The sequence below is a fragment of the Aquarana catesbeiana genome, linkage group LG08 (assembly GCF_042186555.1).
Source record: "Aquarana catesbeiana isolate 2022-GZ linkage group LG08, ASM4218655v1, whole genome shotgun sequence".
Taxonomy (NCBI): domain Eukaryota; kingdom Metazoa; phylum Chordata; class Amphibia; order Anura; family Ranidae; genus Aquarana; species Aquarana catesbeiana.
The window spans coordinates 303,620,388-303,638,261 of record NC_133331.1 but is presented as its reverse complement, the minus strand read 5'-3'; the positions used below and the strand labels follow the sequence as shown (position 1 = coordinate 303,638,261).

Here is a 17,874-nt window from a genome sequence, read left to right as displayed (position 1 = left end):
GCCCTCTGCTGCGTGTGCAGCCGCTGCAGCATTGCCAACATTGAGTTCCACCTGGTGGGCATGTCACAAATGAGGCGGTTCTTGGGCAGGTTGCATTCCCTTTGAAGGTCAGCCAGCCGAGCACTGGCATTATATGACCAGCGGAAATGACCACAGACTTTCCTGGCCTGCCTCAGTACATCCTGTAAGCCCGGGTACCTGCTCAAGAACCGCTGCACCACCAAATTCAGGACGTGAGCCAAACAGGGAACATGGGTCAAGTGTCCCTGTCGGAGGGCGGAGAGGAGGTTGGTGCCATTGTCGCATACAACCATTCCTGGCTGAAGTTGGTGTGGCGTCAACCACCTCTGAGCCTGCTACTGCAGAGCTGACAGAATCTCTGCCCCAGTGTGGCTCCTGTCCCCTAAGCAGACCAACTCAAGCACCGCATGGCATCTTTTTGCCTGAGTGCTTGCGTATCCCCTTGAACGCCTACGGAGTACCGCTGGTTCAGAGGACAAAGCTGCAGAAGAAGAGGCTGTAGAGGAAGAAGAAGAGGAGGGGGTGGAGGAGAGAGCTGTGGCAGAATCACCACTAGCATGGTGGCGGAACAAGCTACAACAATACTGAACCCTGTCCTGCATCCTTCCCAGCTGCCAGCGGAGTTACCCAGTGCGCCGTGAAAGAAAGGTTACGTCCCTCTCCATACCTGCTGGACCATGAGTCAGCAGTAATATGCACCTTACTGCTGACCGCCCTGTCCAACGAGGCCAAGACATTGCCTTCCACATGCCGGAATGGCCTTCCGTGAAAAGAAATGGCGTTTGGGAACCTGCCACTGAGGTACCGCACATTCCACAAATTCACGAAAGGGGGCAGAGTCTACCAGCTGAAAAGGCAGCTGTTGCAGTGCTAGCAATTTGGCCAAGCTAGCATTCAGACGCTGAGCATGTGAATGGCTGGGACTGAATTTCTTTCGATGGTTTAGCAACTGGGGTAGGGAAATTTGCCTGCTAAAATCGGATGTTTATGTACCGCTAGCAGATTGGCAGCAAGTACTTGGGACACCTATTTCTATACCTTCATTCCTCTCAGTGCAGGTTTCTGAGAGGACTGGAGGTATAGTGGGGTTGGAGATCCCAGCTGATGAGGAGCAAGGAGAAATCCGCCTTGTTCTTTGATGTGGGTATTTTAAGTGCTGTTGCCAACGGACTGCATGGGAGGTCATCATATGTCTGGTCAAGCATGTGGTGCCCAAGCGGCTACTGTTTTGGCCATGCTTGATACGCTTCAGACATATGTTGCAAACAGCAATGGTGCGATCTGCTGCATACGTGTCAAAAAAGGCCCACACCAAAATATGCGGGGAGTCAGCAGCTCCCTGCACCGGCTTAGCTCTGCGGTGTGATCCAAAAGGGTGGCTGCCTTTAATCTGCCCCATAGAGGGCATCCGGCCTCATTGGAAATGAGCCTCCTCCTCTCTTCTATCAGGCACCCAAGTAGAGTCAGTGACCTCATCATCCCCTCCCTTCCCATCACTGGAGAAAACTTGGCAGTATGCTGCAGCTGGGGGAACATGAATGCCAGTTTCTTGTCCTTTTTTGGCACCCCCTCTCCCTAGGCTCACGTTACTCCCTTCCTCAACCTGGGTACCATCATCGGAGCCTTCAAATTGCTGCGCATCCTCCTGCAGCATGTACCCGACACTGGTCGAATAGTTCAGGAGACTCCTCCGTGCATGATAGTGAGGCTAGGGAAGGAGTGACTGTTGAAATGGAGCCGATGGAATAGGCCGCTTTGGCAGCTGCATTGGTAGGCAAACTGGGTGACAGAGGATGAGGACGGCTTTGTTATCCATTCCACCAACTCTTCTGCATGTTGTGGCTCAATAACATGGCCAGCTGCAGAAAAAAAGGACAAGCGTGCCCTGCGGGCACGTGCTGAGGATGCACCGTGTCCATGACCAGCACTGTTGACTGTAGACACAGAGCCTGCTTGCCCTCTTTTAGTGGCCTGTGAGCGTCTGCCTCTCCTTGGTGGCCTTCCAGATATGCTGTAAATTTTGTTTAGCAAAACCACACTACACTGTATTGTGTACTGTGTACACCACCAGAAAAGTAGTAGCAACTGCACTATGGGTGCACGGTACTGTGTACACCACCTAATAGCAACTATGGGTGCACTGTATTGTGTACTGTGTACACCACCAGAAAAGTAGTAGCAACTGCACTATGGGTGCACGGTACTGTGTACACCACCAGAAGTCTAATAGCAACTATGGGTGCACTGTATGTATTGTGTACTGTGTACACCACCAGAAAAGTAGTAGCAACTGCACTATGGGTGCACGGTACTGTGTACTGTGTACACCAAACAAAAGAACTTGCTGCTCCAGGTGAGACAGGAAGCTTAATGATATCACAGGTGCCTGCCTCGGCTCACCTCCGCATACGATCAACACTGAAGAAATGGCTGCACTCCAAGATCCATCAAAATTCTTATTTAATGAACGAACATCCCAACTGTTACAGACAGTTCAAATGGTAGACGCGTTTCACACACTAGCGGGTGCGCTTATTCATTACCAGTGATGAATAATGAATAAGCGCACCTGTTAGTGTGTGAAACGCGTCTACGATTTGAACTGTCTGTAACACTTGGGATGTTCGTTCATTAAATAAGAATTTTGATGGATCTTGGAGTGCAGCCATTTCTTCAGTGTTTACTGTGTACACCACCTGAAGTATATTATAAAAAGTACACCAGGAATGGCCTGCAGTCAGATATAGGCTACACTGGATGCAGTGTATGTATATGTGTGTGTGTGTGTATATATATATATATATATATATACACACGAGACTGACTGTATATGTGTGTACATATATAAATATTAAATACACTGCAGCTAACTCAATAACCTGCCTGAAGTATATTATAAAAAGTACACCAGGAATGGCCTGCAGTCAGATATAGGCTTGGCTACACTGGATGCAGTGTGTGTGTGTGTGTGTATATGTGTATGTATATATATACATATATATATATATATATATATATATATATATATATATATAAAAATATAATATGTGTGTGTGTATATATATATATATGTATGTATATATGTGTATATGTTTGTGTATATATATATGTGTGTGTGTGTATATATATATATATATATATATATATATATATTAAATAAACTGCAGCTAACTGAATAGCCTGCCTGCTCAATCTAAATCACACTCTCTCTCCGTCTACGCCAACAACACACTACACAGGGCCGACGTGCAGGCAGCCTTATATAGTGTGGGGCGTGGACTTAGTCCCCCTGAGCCATGATTGGCCAAAGGCACCCTGACTTTGGTCAATTATGGCTCTCTTAGCTGAGGGTGCTGGGATTGGCCAAAGCATGCAGGTCATGGTGCATGCTTTGGCCAATCATCATACAGCAATGCACTGCGAACTCGCAGTGCATTATGAGGCGTTACGCGGCGCTCGAATTTGCCGAGAACGCCCCATAATGTTCGTTTTTCGACGAACGGGTGAACACCCGATGTTCAAGTCAAACTCCTGTTCGAACCGAACATAAAGCTCATCCCTAATCGTTAACTTGGTTTCATATTTTGATATCACAATTATACCCACTTCCTTGTCAGAGCTCTAAAAAACTATTGACTGTTAGATCAACATGACTTTTTTATTACTGACTTATTTAATAAAGTGTTCACGCTGGAGTCTATATATGATCTGCAAACTCTTTATCATTTAAAATCCGAACAAATCCTGGCAATCCAATGTAACAACAAACCATTAATGAGTTTTGGCTATTGAAGCCTTAATTAGCTATATAATAAAGAATTTGCAGATCATACATGGACTCGGTGTGAAAAATTTTCTGATTGATTTTGGAGGGAGAACAGGAGCCCAACTGTGAGATCGGCATTTCCACTGACGAGGAGATAGAGCTAAAACTCCAGTTTGTGAACTACTGACATTTTTAACATTTTTCTTAACTTCTTTCCAACAGATGGATGTGATGCCAGGAATACCTTAGAGAAACCTCTTATATTATTATTATTATATTCTAGTAAGTCAGAAGATAATGTCATCACACAGTATTCTCCAGGAGGAAATCCAAATACACAAAATATACATCACAGACCTTGCTGTCCGCAGACATCAATGTATCCCTCTGATCTGGGGGAATCTTCTCATCAATCACATACTATGATTGCAAATATCCATGTAAGATATCACACTGCAGATAGATCAACAGATTCTTCTAATCCCGAGGAATCTTCCTCACCCCATGAAGGAGCTCACAATCTATTGTCATGTTCAGAGTGCCAGAAATGTTCTATTTATAAAGGAGGTCATGTTAAACACCAGACGGTGTTTAGGGGTGAGCGTCATTATTCATGTTCAGAGTGTGGAAAATCTTTCTCTTGTAGAAAAACGCTTAAGAGACACAAAAGATTACACACAGGTGAGCGTCCCTATTTATGTTCAGAGTGCGGGACATATTTTACTCAAAAAGGAAACCTTCTTAGACACCAGAGAATTCACACGGGTGAGCGTCCTTATTCATGTTTAGAGTGTGGGAAAGCTTTCATTGAGAAAGCTCATCTTGATGCACATCAGAGAATTCACACAGGTGAGCGTCCTTATTCATGTTCAGAGTGTGGGAAATCTTTCACTCATAAAAATGACCTTGTTAGACACCAGAGAATTCACACAGGTGAGCGTCCTTATTCGTGTTCAGAGTGTGGATACTCTTTCACTCGGAAAGCAGGCCTTTATGCACACCAGAGAATTCACACAAGGTGATTGTTCTAAGTCAGAATGAAGGAAATCCTTCCATAAGAAAGAAACTCTTGTTAAACACCAGAAAATACAGTGTAGTGTGTGTGTGTGGGGTGGGGGGAGGACTGTCAGAGAATGTAGTGTGGATGGTGAGAAAGCTGTCGGAGTATGTAGTGTGGATTGTGGGAGGAGAGCTGTTGGAGAATGTAGTGTGGATGGTGGAGGAAAGCTGTCGGAGAATGTAGTGTGGATGGCGGAGGAGATCTGTCGGAGAATGCAGTGTGGATGGTGGAGGAGATCTGTCGGAGAATGTAGTGTGGATGGTGGGGGGAGAGCTGTCAAAGAATGTAGTGTGGATGGTGGAAGAGAGCTGTCGGAGAATGTAGTGTGGATGGTGGAGGAGAGCTGTCTGTCGGAGAATGTAGTGTGGATGGTGGAGGAGAGCTGTTGGAGAATTCAGTGTGGATGGTGGAGGAGAGCTGTCGGAGAATGTAGTGTGGATGGTGGAGGAGAGCTGTCAGAGAATGTAGTGTGGATGGTGGAGGAGAGTTGTCGGAGAATGCAGTGTGGATGGTGGAGGAGAGCTGTCAGAGAATGCAGTGTGGATGGTGGAGGAGAGCTGTCAGAGAATGTAGTGTGGATGGTGGAGGAGAGCTGTCGGAGAATGTAGTGTGGATGGTGGAGGAGAGCTGTCGGAGAATGTAGTGTGGATGGTGGAGGAGAGCTGTCGGAGAATGTAGTGTGGATGGTGGAGGAGAGCTGTTGGAGAATGCACTGTGGATGGTGGAGGAGAGTTGCCGGAGAATGTAGTGTGGATGGTGGAGGAGAATTGTCGGAGAATGCAGTGTGAATGGTGGAGGAGAGCTGTCGGAAAATGTAGTGTGGATGGTGGAGGAGAGCTGTCGGAGAATGTAGTGTGGATGTGGGAGGAGAGCTGTCGGAGAATGTAGTGTGGATGGTGGAGGAGAGCTGTCGGAGAATGTAGTGTGGATGGTGGAAGAGAGGTGTCGGAGAATGAAGAGTGTATGTATACCCATTCATTGCTGGCGTCTGAATTCTCCAGCACTGTAGGGTAGGTTAATTACTCAGATCTGGGATTACTCCAATACAATGTCTTTTGCTGAAAATGGGAAGATCTATTAACCTAAAAATAGAGTACCTATACAAGAATAATTTACAGTGATGTTAAATGTGTAAACTTACTTTGAAGGGACATGACTAATATTAAATAAATGAGTCCTGTGTATATTGGTAATCAATTTAAAACATTGTCAGAAATGCGTTTATTTCTACAATAATGTGTGTACTTTATAAATTTGTGCCTAAATATCAGTTTGTATTTCATTCTTTTATTCTGCCATAATTATAAATAGGAATGAGCCGATCATACCCGTGTTTGATTCAATGCAGGTTCAGCGAATGTTATGAGGTTTGGATCCCAAATCTGAACCCCATTGAAGTGAATGAGAGCCAAATCTTAGATATCAGTAATAGCCATTTTCTGGCCTTATGGACAAGGGATTGTCAAACACAGGGAGCTGAGCAGTGGTCTGAATGATATGTACCAATACAAAAAAAATGTTTAAAACATTATAATTCAGCAGCAAGCAGAGCATTTTTAGGTAGCGTAAAGGTCAATAATAGAGCATTTCAATATTCAAGCATTTGTAAATCGCCACTATGAGGCAAATTTTATTCTGAAAGAAAAATGTATTTTTATTATGTCAGAGTCAAGAGCCAGAAATAATTCACAGACTCACTGCACACCATGTAAGTGTTTTTACTATTCCACAATGGAAGAAGGAGAGACTTAGCCAGTGTTATATATAACTAAATATAACGTATAATTTTCTAAGAAAAACAGGAGTGGTTGTTGGGCAGTGTGTACCATATGTAAAAACATCAGTTCCTCTCACTGTGTGCCTGGAAGCTGTTGCCGCCAGTCACATCCTTACCGGGCTCCCTGATGGGAGGAGAGAGTCTGGGAAAGGCGACGGCAGCAGCAGGAAGAAGGGGACCCCCTTCTGACACCTGTAAAAGTGATCCAGTGGCTCATTTGCTGCTCGGATCACTTTTACTGTGTAGGGAATAACCGGCTGTGAAACGTGATCCCAGAATCATGGTTGTAGCCTCAACCATGATCCCAGTCAGTGGCGGGCTGTCCATAGGGGGCGCCCAGGTGCCGCCCCCCCTCCTGTAGTCAAAAAACAAAATATATATATTTTTTTAAAAACTACCCCTTTAAGAACAAAAAAAAAAGTCCTTTAACAAAGTGTACTGTGGCGCCGGACGCAGTGCACTATGGGAAGCGCCACGTCAATGCAATCACGAGATTGCAGACATGGCGCTTCATTTGCGGGCCTTTAACCTGCCTTACGGCGCAATACAAAGCGCCGAGTAGCTTCCGCCCGTAAAATCAGTGTGATTCTACGGGCGGGAGCATTGTTTTTCAAATCTCAAGGTCACTTTCGTGAAACAGACGAAAGCCGGAAGTGACGTCGGCAGCTCCGTTCTTCGGCCTGAGCGGAGCTGCAGGAGGAAGGTAAGAGAGCACGCCGCTACTCAGCATGAGGGACGGGTTCCGGTTTGGTTTATGTAGCGGCCGCAAGGAGGGTGAGCTCCAGCACAGCACAGCTGCATCTGTCCCTCTCTTCCCCATTCCCCCCCCCCCCTGTCTCACACTAACACACGGACTGAAGACACCTCCGAGTGTCTTCCTATACACAGACAGAGACAGAGGGGGAGGAGAATGGACACAGCATCAACAGGACGTGCTGATCTGAGGTTAGGTCTGAATATGACACTTGCAGGGGAAGGGGGCAAGGTATCAAAGAAACATACACACAGTGATTTGGGGAGCTGGAAGAGGATGCTGTGTGTGCTAGGGGCCACTTTGGGAGCAGAGAGGATTTGCGCTAGAAGGGGGGTTGAATATAAAATTAGACCCCCCCTTCTACCACAAATCCTCTCTGCTCCCAAAGTGGCCCCTAGCACATACAGCATCCTCTTCCAGCCCCCCAAATCACTGCAAGTATCTTTCTTTGATAACTTGCCCCCCTTGTTCAAAGAGATGCTGGCTGCTATTAAGGAGACAATCATGGTGTCTGGGATCAGTGGATGCATTTTGATGACACAGTGGATGCGTTTTGATGACACAGTGGCTGCGATTGATGACACAGTGGCTGCGTTTTGATGACACAGTGGCTGCGATTTGATGACACAGTGGCTGCGATTGATGTTTTTTTTCAGAATTTTTCAGTTTCTTTGCGCCCCCCCCAAAAAAATTTTGATCACCAGCCGCCACTGATCCCAGTATAAGCACATCAACCTTAGGTAGTTTATAAACGGCTCAATTGACTGGACGTAGTTAAAACAAATGGCCCCACAAGGCAGAGATCCTGTGAACTGGCCGCAGACACATTAAACCAGGTATCTCAAACTGGCAGCCCTCCAGCTGAATCCCATGATGCATTACAAGCATGACTCCCGCAGGCAGAGGCATGATGGGACTTGTAGTTTCGCCACAGCTGGAGGGCCACCAGTTTGAGACCCCTGCATTAACCCCTCCATTCGGAGCTCACAGCCGATAAACAACACCAGTACATCACCGCTAGTCACACTTTTGATGCATTTCGACACCACTGACTTTTTCAAAGGAGATGGCTTAGTGCAGGGGTGTCAAACTCAATTTCATCACGGGCCGCATCAGCATTATGGTCGCACCCAAAGGGCCGGTTGTATCTGAAAGTCTATAAAAATGCATCTACTCTTTACCATATTAAATAATTGCCTCTGTGTTAGATTATTACTGGTTTTAACTTGTGATACCAGCTGTGTATGACCCTCCTTTTCAACTGGCAAAGAATTGTATTATTCTCATGATAATTATAAGCAGATTTCCAGAGCCCCCCCCCCCCCCCCGCATCCGATGTCAAGGCACTCCCCCACCATCAAAAGTCAAGTGTCCTCCGCCATCCCTTTACATCACAGTGCCCCCACCTTACCTTGTGTTGCTGGAAGGAAGAAGCTGGGGGCAGAGCTGGGAAACAGAATGTGCAGGATCTGGAGGAGGACCAGTGGAGGGCTGGAGTCCGCTGTATGCTGAGACCAGAGGAGGCGGAGATAAGGGAGTGCTGCAACTGGACAGAGGCGCAGGATCTGTAGGAGGAGTTCTGTCCTCTTCTCTGCTGCTGAAGTGCTGAGGCGGTCGGGGGTGGGGGGGGGGCGTAGGTGAACCTCTGTGATTGCACAGAGTAGCACAGGATCTGGTAGAGGAGCTCTGTTCTCCTCTCTGCTGCCAACTGCTGAGACAAGGTGGGGGCAGAGTTGAGGGGGGTTTGCAGAGTTGAGGGGAGTTCCAGAGCTACAGGAGAGGTGCAAGAGCCACATGAAATGACCTGGTGGGCCACATTGGGCCCATGGGCTTTGTTTTTGACACGTGGATTAGAGGTAAGAGCAAACAAACTTTTTATCCTGTGGCGCTCTATGCCCATTAACCAATTCTCACCAAACTCAGCACATATCTCATTCAATACCACTACTGAGGAAAGTTGCAGAGGCAGCACAACTTCTGCCCCATAGCTGATTCTAGAAAAAACAGCCATACAAATTACAATCCATCAAATAATCATCGTAATACGCCATCTATGGCTGTTCACGCATTGAGGGTTACTACCACCTGGTAAGTGTTCACTTGTGGTAGTGAGGTGAGGATGATGTCACAGTGAGGATCACATCTTGAGAAGAGTTTTCACTGAAAAATGAAAGTAAAACTGAGACTTTTTTTCGATTCCGAGTTGGATTATTTATATGCATTCACTATATGACAGCTTTGGTTTTACACTAATCTATGTGTATTTGGAATAATATTGGACACTATCATTGTGTTTTTTGTTTACAGCGGTTATGCCATATATATGTATACAGTATATATTTTTTATAATTTTGTCGGGAAAGTAGCTCAGCAATTACGTTTTTTAATTTTATTTTACATATACAGAGTTCCCCCACAGCCATCACATATCGAGTCTCTGCCTTTTTTTTTACAGTCTATGGCAATTACCAGGATGGGATTGGTTCGCTCTCAGCCGCTTTGGAGACACACTATTTTGGAGGTCGCAAAAATCACACTGTGCAATAGCTGGTCAAGACAGGAAGTGGTGTCAAACACAGACAGGAAGTGGTGTCACACACAGGCAGGAAGTGGTGTCACACACAGGCACAAATTGGTGTCACACACAGGCAGAAAGTGGTGTCACACACAGACAGGAAGTGGTGTCACACACAGGCAGGAAGTGGTGTCAAACACAGACAGGAACTGGTGTCACACACAGGCAGAAAGTGGTGTCACACACAGACAGGAAGTGGTGTCAAACACAGACAGGAACTGGTGTCACACACAGGCAGGAAGTGGTGTCACACACAGCCAGGAATTTCTAGTTGTGAAGAAGTAGAGAGAAGACATTGCTGAAATCCTGTCATGTCCATCCTCTTCCTCCATAGTCACTGTGACATCTTTTATCTCCAGCAGATACTACATATACATATAGAGGGATATAAAAATGTGACTCTGATATTATTTTACCTTTTTCCTGTGACAGAAAACAGAACCCATTCCACCGTCACTTCTGTCACCAATGTAAAATAAAATGGAGAATTCAGTCATAGAAGAGCCGAGGAGAGCCGGACACCTCACAGCCATCACCTCAGAGTTCCCGCTTCACACCTCCTCCACTGTCATTGGCTGCACTCCCTCCACACCAACCAATCACAGGGCAGGATCACAGTCACTGGGCAGATTCTACTCTCACTTACCTTAGACCTCCCGCCCTGTGATTGGTGGCACTTTTTCCACCAAAACCAATCACAGGATTACAGTCAATAGGCAGATTCTGCTCTCCACAGAGACTCATCTCAGACCTCTCCACTGCAATAGGCTGCACTTCCTTCACAGGAACCAATCACAGGGAAGGATCACAGTCACCTCACCACAGAGACTTGCCTCAGACCTCAGTCACACACTGTTTTTATTATTTATATACCTCTGACATACGCTCACGGGCCACTTTATTAGGTACACCTGTTTAATTGCTTGGTACCACAAATTGCTAATCAGTCAATCACATTGCAGCAACTCAATGCTTTTAGGCATCTAGATGTGGTGAAGATGACTTGCTGAAGTTCAAACCGAGCATCAGAATGGGGAAGAAAAGGGATTTAAGTGACTTTGAAGGTGGCATGGTTGTTGGTGCCAGACGGGCTGGTCTGAGTATTTCAAAAAATGCTGATCTACTGGGATTTTCACGCACAACCATTTCTCGGGTTTACAGAGAATAGTCTGAAAAAAAGAAAATATCCAGTGAGCAGCAGTCGTGTGGAGGAAAATGCCTTGTCGGTCTCAGAGGTCAGAGGAGAATGGGCAGACTGGTTGGAGGTGAAAGGCAACCGTATCTCAAATAACCTTTTGTTACAACCAAGGTAGGCAGGTATCAATGGTTCAGGCTGGTGGTGGTGATGGTGTAATGGTGGGGAGGGAATTTCCTTGGCACACTTTGGGCCCCTTAGTACCAAAGTCATGAAGAATTAAAGTGGATGTAAATCCTCACATGTACCCAGTGAAGTGAACAATCTCAGATAATACACCGAGATTAAATAAATCTCCCTACCATAGGCGTGCGCAGCCTATTGCATTAGGGTGTGCACCCCAAAGCTCAAACACACATGCGTATATATATATATATATATATATATATATATATATATACAGTAGGGCAAAAAAGTATTTAGTCAGCCACCAATTGTGCAAGTTCTCCCATTTAAAAAGATGAGAGAGGCCTGTAATTGTCATCATAGGTATACCTCAACTATGAGAGACAAAATGTGGAAACAAATCCAGACAATCACATTGTCTGATTTTTGAAAGAATTTATTTGCAAATGATGGTGGAAAATAAGTATTTTGTCAATATCAAAAGTTCATCTCAATACTTTGTTATATATCCTTTCTTGGCAATGACAGAGGTCAAACGTTTTCTGTAAGTCTTCACAAGGTTGTCACACACTGTTGCTGGTATGTTGGCCCATTCCTCCATGCAGATCTCCTCTAGAGCAGTGATGTTTTGGGGCTGTCGCTGGGCAAACATGGACTTTCAACCCCATAGAAAACCCATAGGTTTTCTATGGGGTTGAGATCTGGAGACTGGTTTATGCCAGTCTTACGAAGCCACTCCTTTGTTGCCCGGGCGGTGTGTTTGGGATCATTGTCATGCTGAAAGACCCAGCCACATTTCATCCTCAATGCCCTTGCTGATGGGAGGAGGTTTGCACTCAAAATCTCACGATACATGGCCCCATTCATTCTTTCATGTACACGGATCAGTCGTCCTGTTCTCTTTGCAGAGAAACAGCCTGAAATTCGGCGAACAAACGGCCGATGTTCGAGTCGAACTCACGTTCGACTCAAACAGGTAGCCCACCCCTACTAGGAACCAACTCAAATGATTCCAATAGCCTCTAAGGCTGTCAATAAGAAAATTGCCGTTGAGAAGAATGAGGAGAGAAAGAGAGGGGAGAGGGGGAGCGAGAGAGGCGTATACAGGGAGATATACAGAGAGAGAGGGGTATACAGGGAGATATACAGAGAGGGGTATACAAGGAGATATACAGAGAGAGGTATACAGGGAGATATACAGAGAGAGAGGGGTATACAGGGAGATATACAGAGAGAGGGGTATACAAGGAGATATACAGAGAGAGGTATACAGGGAGATATACAGAGAGAGAAGGGTATACAAGGAGATATACAGAGGGAGGTATACAGGGAGATATACAGAGAGAGAGAGGGGTATATAATGAGATATACAGAGAAGGGTATGTAGCGCTGGTAGATTTTCAATCTACTGTTTATAGGTAAATTTAGTGGGTTATATGTTTATACATAGTCAGATTTGCCTCTGTTCCAGCTTGGCTGAGTTGCGTGTAGTTTCCCACTGTGCCTGTGGGTGTCGTTGTTGCCATGGGCCGGTGTTGGAAAGGCAACACGTTGAAGCGTATGAGTGCTCCTCTGTCCCGGAGATAACTCGGTGGAGGTGGTCCTCCAAGTTGCATTCTGGGAGAGGGTATTTATGGGACAGGCACCATGTTTTAGGTTAGTCTTTTGTTCCACCTGCTGGCCCTCCTGGCCGACAGGTATGTGCTAGGAGTACTACCTCGTGGTCCTCCGATCGGGAGGCCCACGTCGTTGCAGCGTGTGGGTGGGCCCAGAAGCCTGTCTGGGGCCTACCACAGCGGCAGAGGAATGGTCCTGGGCTGTCTGTCCTACGGGAAGAAGCTGGACAACTGAGAAGATCCCAGGGGAGGACCCGTCATGGAAGGATCATGCAGAGTGCTGGTCTGGAGAGGGGCCTGGTGACTCAGTTGGAGGACGCATCCTGAAGTTAACCTACTGCATAGTACTGCCGGGTCGCCTTAAAGGTTCTAGTGCTGTGTTTGCTGTTAATCGTAAACCATTACATCCTGTGGCAGAGGATCATATGGGTTTTATTCCAATCAAGTCTTTGGCAGAGACTTTTGTTCGTGCTGCGTACTGGCTGCTAGGTTAGTGAGAGAAACCTATCCAGGTGGGCAAAGATTCAACTCTAAAGAGAGAGTACATTCATCTACAAGCTTTCAATTCCTAATACTACAGTAAGAAAAGGTATTTGAACTTCCCTGCAACTCTCCTTCTACCTCTTTCCTGCTACTTCATTCAATTTACGTTTATTAAAGCATTGGAAAAGATACTCAAGTGTCTATATTGTCTGGTACTAAACTCAACGGGACCCTAGACCTGGTTCTGGTGAAATAGAGGTAACGAAGGTGACGGTAACAGCCCGCTATAAACCAGCAGCTCCACCGATAGTTATTGCTACAGGTATACAGGGAGATATACAGAGAGGAGTATACAGGGAGATATACAGAGAGGGGTATACAGGGAGATATACAGAGAGGGGTATACAGGGAGATATACAGAGAGAGGTATACAGGGAGGTATACAGAGAGGTGTATACAGGGAGATATACAGAGAGGGGTATACAGGGAGATATACAGAGAGGGGTATACAGAGAGATATATAGAGATAGAGGGGTATACAGAGAGAGGTACAGAGAGGATATAATATAAAAGAAGATGGACAGAGGGAGGGAGATCTCTTCAGGGTAATAACGTGTGATCTGCTTGCAGCTCCTCCTATTCACTTTACTTTCCCGCCCTCCATTTCCTGCTTCCTGGTCACATGTTTCCTGTGACATCACAAGGTGAATCTACAGGATAGGAACTAGCCGTTACCAAAAGAAAACATTGTTGGAACTGGCAGCAGAGGAAGTAATAATATTAATTTATTTAGAAGGACACAAGGATCTCTACAAGGACGTCATGATGGAGAATCAGCCGCCCCTCACATCACCGGGTAAGAGGGGACTTTATTGTAAAGGAGAGAGCAGTACGGAGGGTCCACCTAGATCCCCCATCATCTGATAAACACATAGAAACAATGTATTCAGTCAGTGTGTGTGTTTCCTACAGATGGATCCAGTAATGGGAACCCACCAGAGAGATGTCCCCGTCCTCTGTATTCCTGGGATTCCACACAGGAAGGTTACACCATCCCTCACCATCATCAGGTAGGTGGGACTGAGCAACTAGAACTCAAATACGTTGTAGAATTCTACGCTTCAGAATAACATTCTTTAATTTCATCTCTTGTTTCCTTTTATAAATCCATTTTATCACATTTGGGGTTTAGGGTGAACAACTGAAAGACATCAAAGTTGAGGTTAAAGTAGAAAAAGAAGAGAATTCTGTGGATCAGCAGTCTATGGTAGAGGGTGATCCTCTGTGTTCCCTGGATTCCATACAGGAAGATCACACCATCCCTCACCATCATCAGGTAGGTGGGACTGAGCAACTAGAACTCAAATACGTTGTAGAATTCTACGCTTCAGAATAACATTCTTTAATTTCATCTCTTGTTTCCTTTTATAAATCCATTTTATCACATTTGGGGTTTAGGGTGAACAACTGAAAGACATCAAAGTTGAGGTTAAAGTAGAAAAAGAAGAGAATTCTGTGGATCAGCAGTCTATGGTAGAGGGTGATCCTCTGTGTTCCCGGGATTCCATACAGGAAGATCACACCATCCCTCACCATCATCAGGTAGGTGGGGCTGGGCATCTAGACCTAAATATATATTCTAAGCCATGAGATGACGTTCTTCTGTGTAGTCTCTTGTTTTACTTCAACATCTGAAGTGCAGCCTTTGTTACCCACACCCCCATCCCCGTTTCTAGCTCCTTTGAGCGCCCTACATTTTTCACCCCATTTGTATTTTTTAATATACATTTCTTTCCTCTGTGGGTCTTAAGCCCAGACACATTGCGGGTCCTCTTCATCCTTGTGTTCTTCCAACGGAGGTTACATACTGAATGACGTGTCATTTGTGTCCTTTATGTCTGCCTTGAGTTGACTTTAAGACCCCTTTCACACTGAGCCGCCTCCGGCGTCAGCAGTAAAGCGGCGCTATTTTTAGCGTTGTTTTAACGGCGCTATTCATTAAAACCTCCCTGCTAGCGGCCGAAAAGGGGTTAAATCTGCCCGCAAAACGCCGCCGGTATCGCAGCGCTGCCCCATTGATTTCAATGTGGAGGAGCGGTGAGTTCACCCCTCCGAAGAAGCTGCTGGCAGGACTTTTTCTGCCGCCCTGCCAGCGCACCGCTCCATGTGAAAGCCCTCGGGCTTTCATACTGGAGTGAATGGAGCAGCTGTTTTAGGGCGGTTTGCAGGCGCTATTTTTAACGCTATAGCGCCTGCAAAACGCTCCAGTGTGAAAGGGGTCTTATAGATGTTTTCTATTATTTTTGGTGTAGGGTGAAGAACGGATTAATATAAAAGCTGAGGTTAAAGAAGAAGAAGTAAAGACGTATGTTGGGGGTGATCAGCCATTCACGGAGGAGGTTGGGATGATTATGAAAAGTGAACAGGAGGACATTTCTCTACCTTTTGACACAGGTAGGTAACAGACATTGTGGAAAAAACAGGTCAAAGTCTCATTTTACTTCTAAGTATAAGGATTGTAGTGTAAAAAAAAAAAAAAAAGTTAGATAATTATCAGATCTTCACATCATCCTATAGGCAGGTTCTAAAAGGTTAAATATGTGTTTGCCTACTAAAGTGTTAATGTGTGGTGTGGTAAGAGTTAACACTTGGTTCTGTGATGTTCCCTCCCCTGCATGTGTCACTTCCTGATTCTGAACCGGATCGGACCTCGTGGTCTGTTCCTGTATGGAAGGTGATCAGTGAGGACGCTGTAAACAGGTGAACTGTGTGGTGGAGTTTTCCCTTAGCAGGACCCCTGGATGGGTTCCAAGCAGGGCCGGGACAAGGGGTGGGCAGGGGGTGTGGCGCCCCCCATCCTGCCGCCATCCGGTGCTTCTCCAGGCTTTCCTGTGCCATCGGGGGCCCGGAGAAAGAATCGCCCGGCGCCGGATGACGACGATAGAGATTTCCGGTGACCAGATGGTCACCAGTCATCTCTATGACCATCGGAGGCCCGGGATTCCGGATGTCAACAAAGCCGCGATCGCGGCTGTCAGCATGAAGATCGGTTGGAGCTGAAACATCTTATGCTTATACCCCTGCAGGGGTGTAGCGTTCCGGTGAGTGGAATCACATCAGGGGGATTGTGTCATTAGAAATTCTGGAGGTCGTCGGGTGGAAGATAATACATGAACTCTTTCAACAATTTACTGGATATTTACTTTCGCTTGCGTTTTCACATGTGATCTTATGCTGTTATCTATTTGTGCTACTATCAATTAATTTATTATTACTACCTTTATTCTGCATCCCACATTTATTATATATCACTTATATACTCTATATACATATTTATAATTTCTTTATACATTTCTACTTTTATAGCAATTTAATTTAATTTTTGGCACTGCACTTTAGAGGGTTGTAGATACCCCCTCCTTTATATATATCACTTGTAACTCATCCCAGCAGGGGTTGGAACACTTAATTGGACTGCACATGACATTCTGGCACTTTTTAATGCACATCATAGTACACCATTAGAAATCACCAGCGTTTATTGGGTTATGAGATTAAGGCTGTATTGAACACCTACTTGTATCCAAACTTTCTTATTAGCACTTCACGATCCACATGTGGGATATATATATAGTTTTTCCAATTTTTTATCGTTCTCCTTAATATGTCCTATAGACACATAAATCATAATCATTAGAAAATTATTATATGCCATCTATTCCCTCATGCACAGCGCCACTCCCTGTATCTATATATTTTTTAGACCCATTTTTTGAGGGTACTCGTTGGTGCCCTCTGCCTACATAGGGGGGCTGCAGTTGCAAGTATAGCCTGTAGCGCGGATCCACTGACCATAGAAGCATGAAGATCGGTGAGTTTTTTTTCCCGATCTCATGCTTTCCAGCCTGGAGGAGAGATGTGGGGTCTTATTGACCCCACATCTCTCCATAAAGAGGACCGATCATGCACTACTCCTTTTACAAGGGATGTTTACATAATATTTGGGGGTTCTGAGTAATTTTCTAGCAAAAAAATGATGAATTTTACATGTAGGAAAGAAGTGCCAGAATAGGTCCGGTATTGAAGCGGATAGTAGGCGAAGTTGAAAAAGTCCAACCTATGTGTGTGTTTTTATGTCAGTATTGCATTGTATATCCCTGTATGTTGTATGTATGGTTATCAACCTCAGTCCTCAAGTACCCCCGACGGGCCATGTTTTCAGAGTTTTTTTTTACTTTGCACAGCTGCTTTAACCACTTCACCCCCGGAAGATTTTACCCCTCTTCCTGACCAGAGCAGGTTTTGCGATTCAGCACTGCGTCGCTTTAACTGATAATTGTGCGGTCATGCCACGTGGCTCCCAAACAAAATTGACGTCCTTTTTTCTCCACAAATAGAGCTTTCTTTTGGTGGTATTTGATCACCTCTGCGGTTTTTATTTTTTGCACTATAAACAAAAAAAAGCGTCAATTTTGAAAAAAAAACGCATTATTTTTTACTT

General features: G+C 45.3%; 1 protein-coding gene across 1 annotated transcript in view; it reads left to right on the top strand.

The window, feature by feature from the left end:
• Positions 1–17,874, top strand: part of LOC141106878 (uncharacterized) — a 71,757-nt gene that overhangs the window by 27,064 nt on the left and 26,819 nt on the right. The window contains exons 9-14 of the mRNA XM_073597807.1: positions 4,010–4,805; positions 14,084–14,229; positions 14,346–14,443; positions 14,566–14,709; positions 14,832–14,975; positions 15,686–15,827. Coding sequence (XP_073453908.1) covers positions 4,010–4,805; positions 14,084–14,229; positions 14,346–14,443; positions 14,566–14,709; positions 14,832–14,975; positions 15,686–15,827 — 1,470 coding nt within the window. The remainder of the gene's footprint in view (positions 1–4,009; positions 4,806–14,083; positions 14,230–14,345; positions 14,444–14,565; positions 14,710–14,831; positions 14,976–15,685; positions 15,828–17,874) is intronic.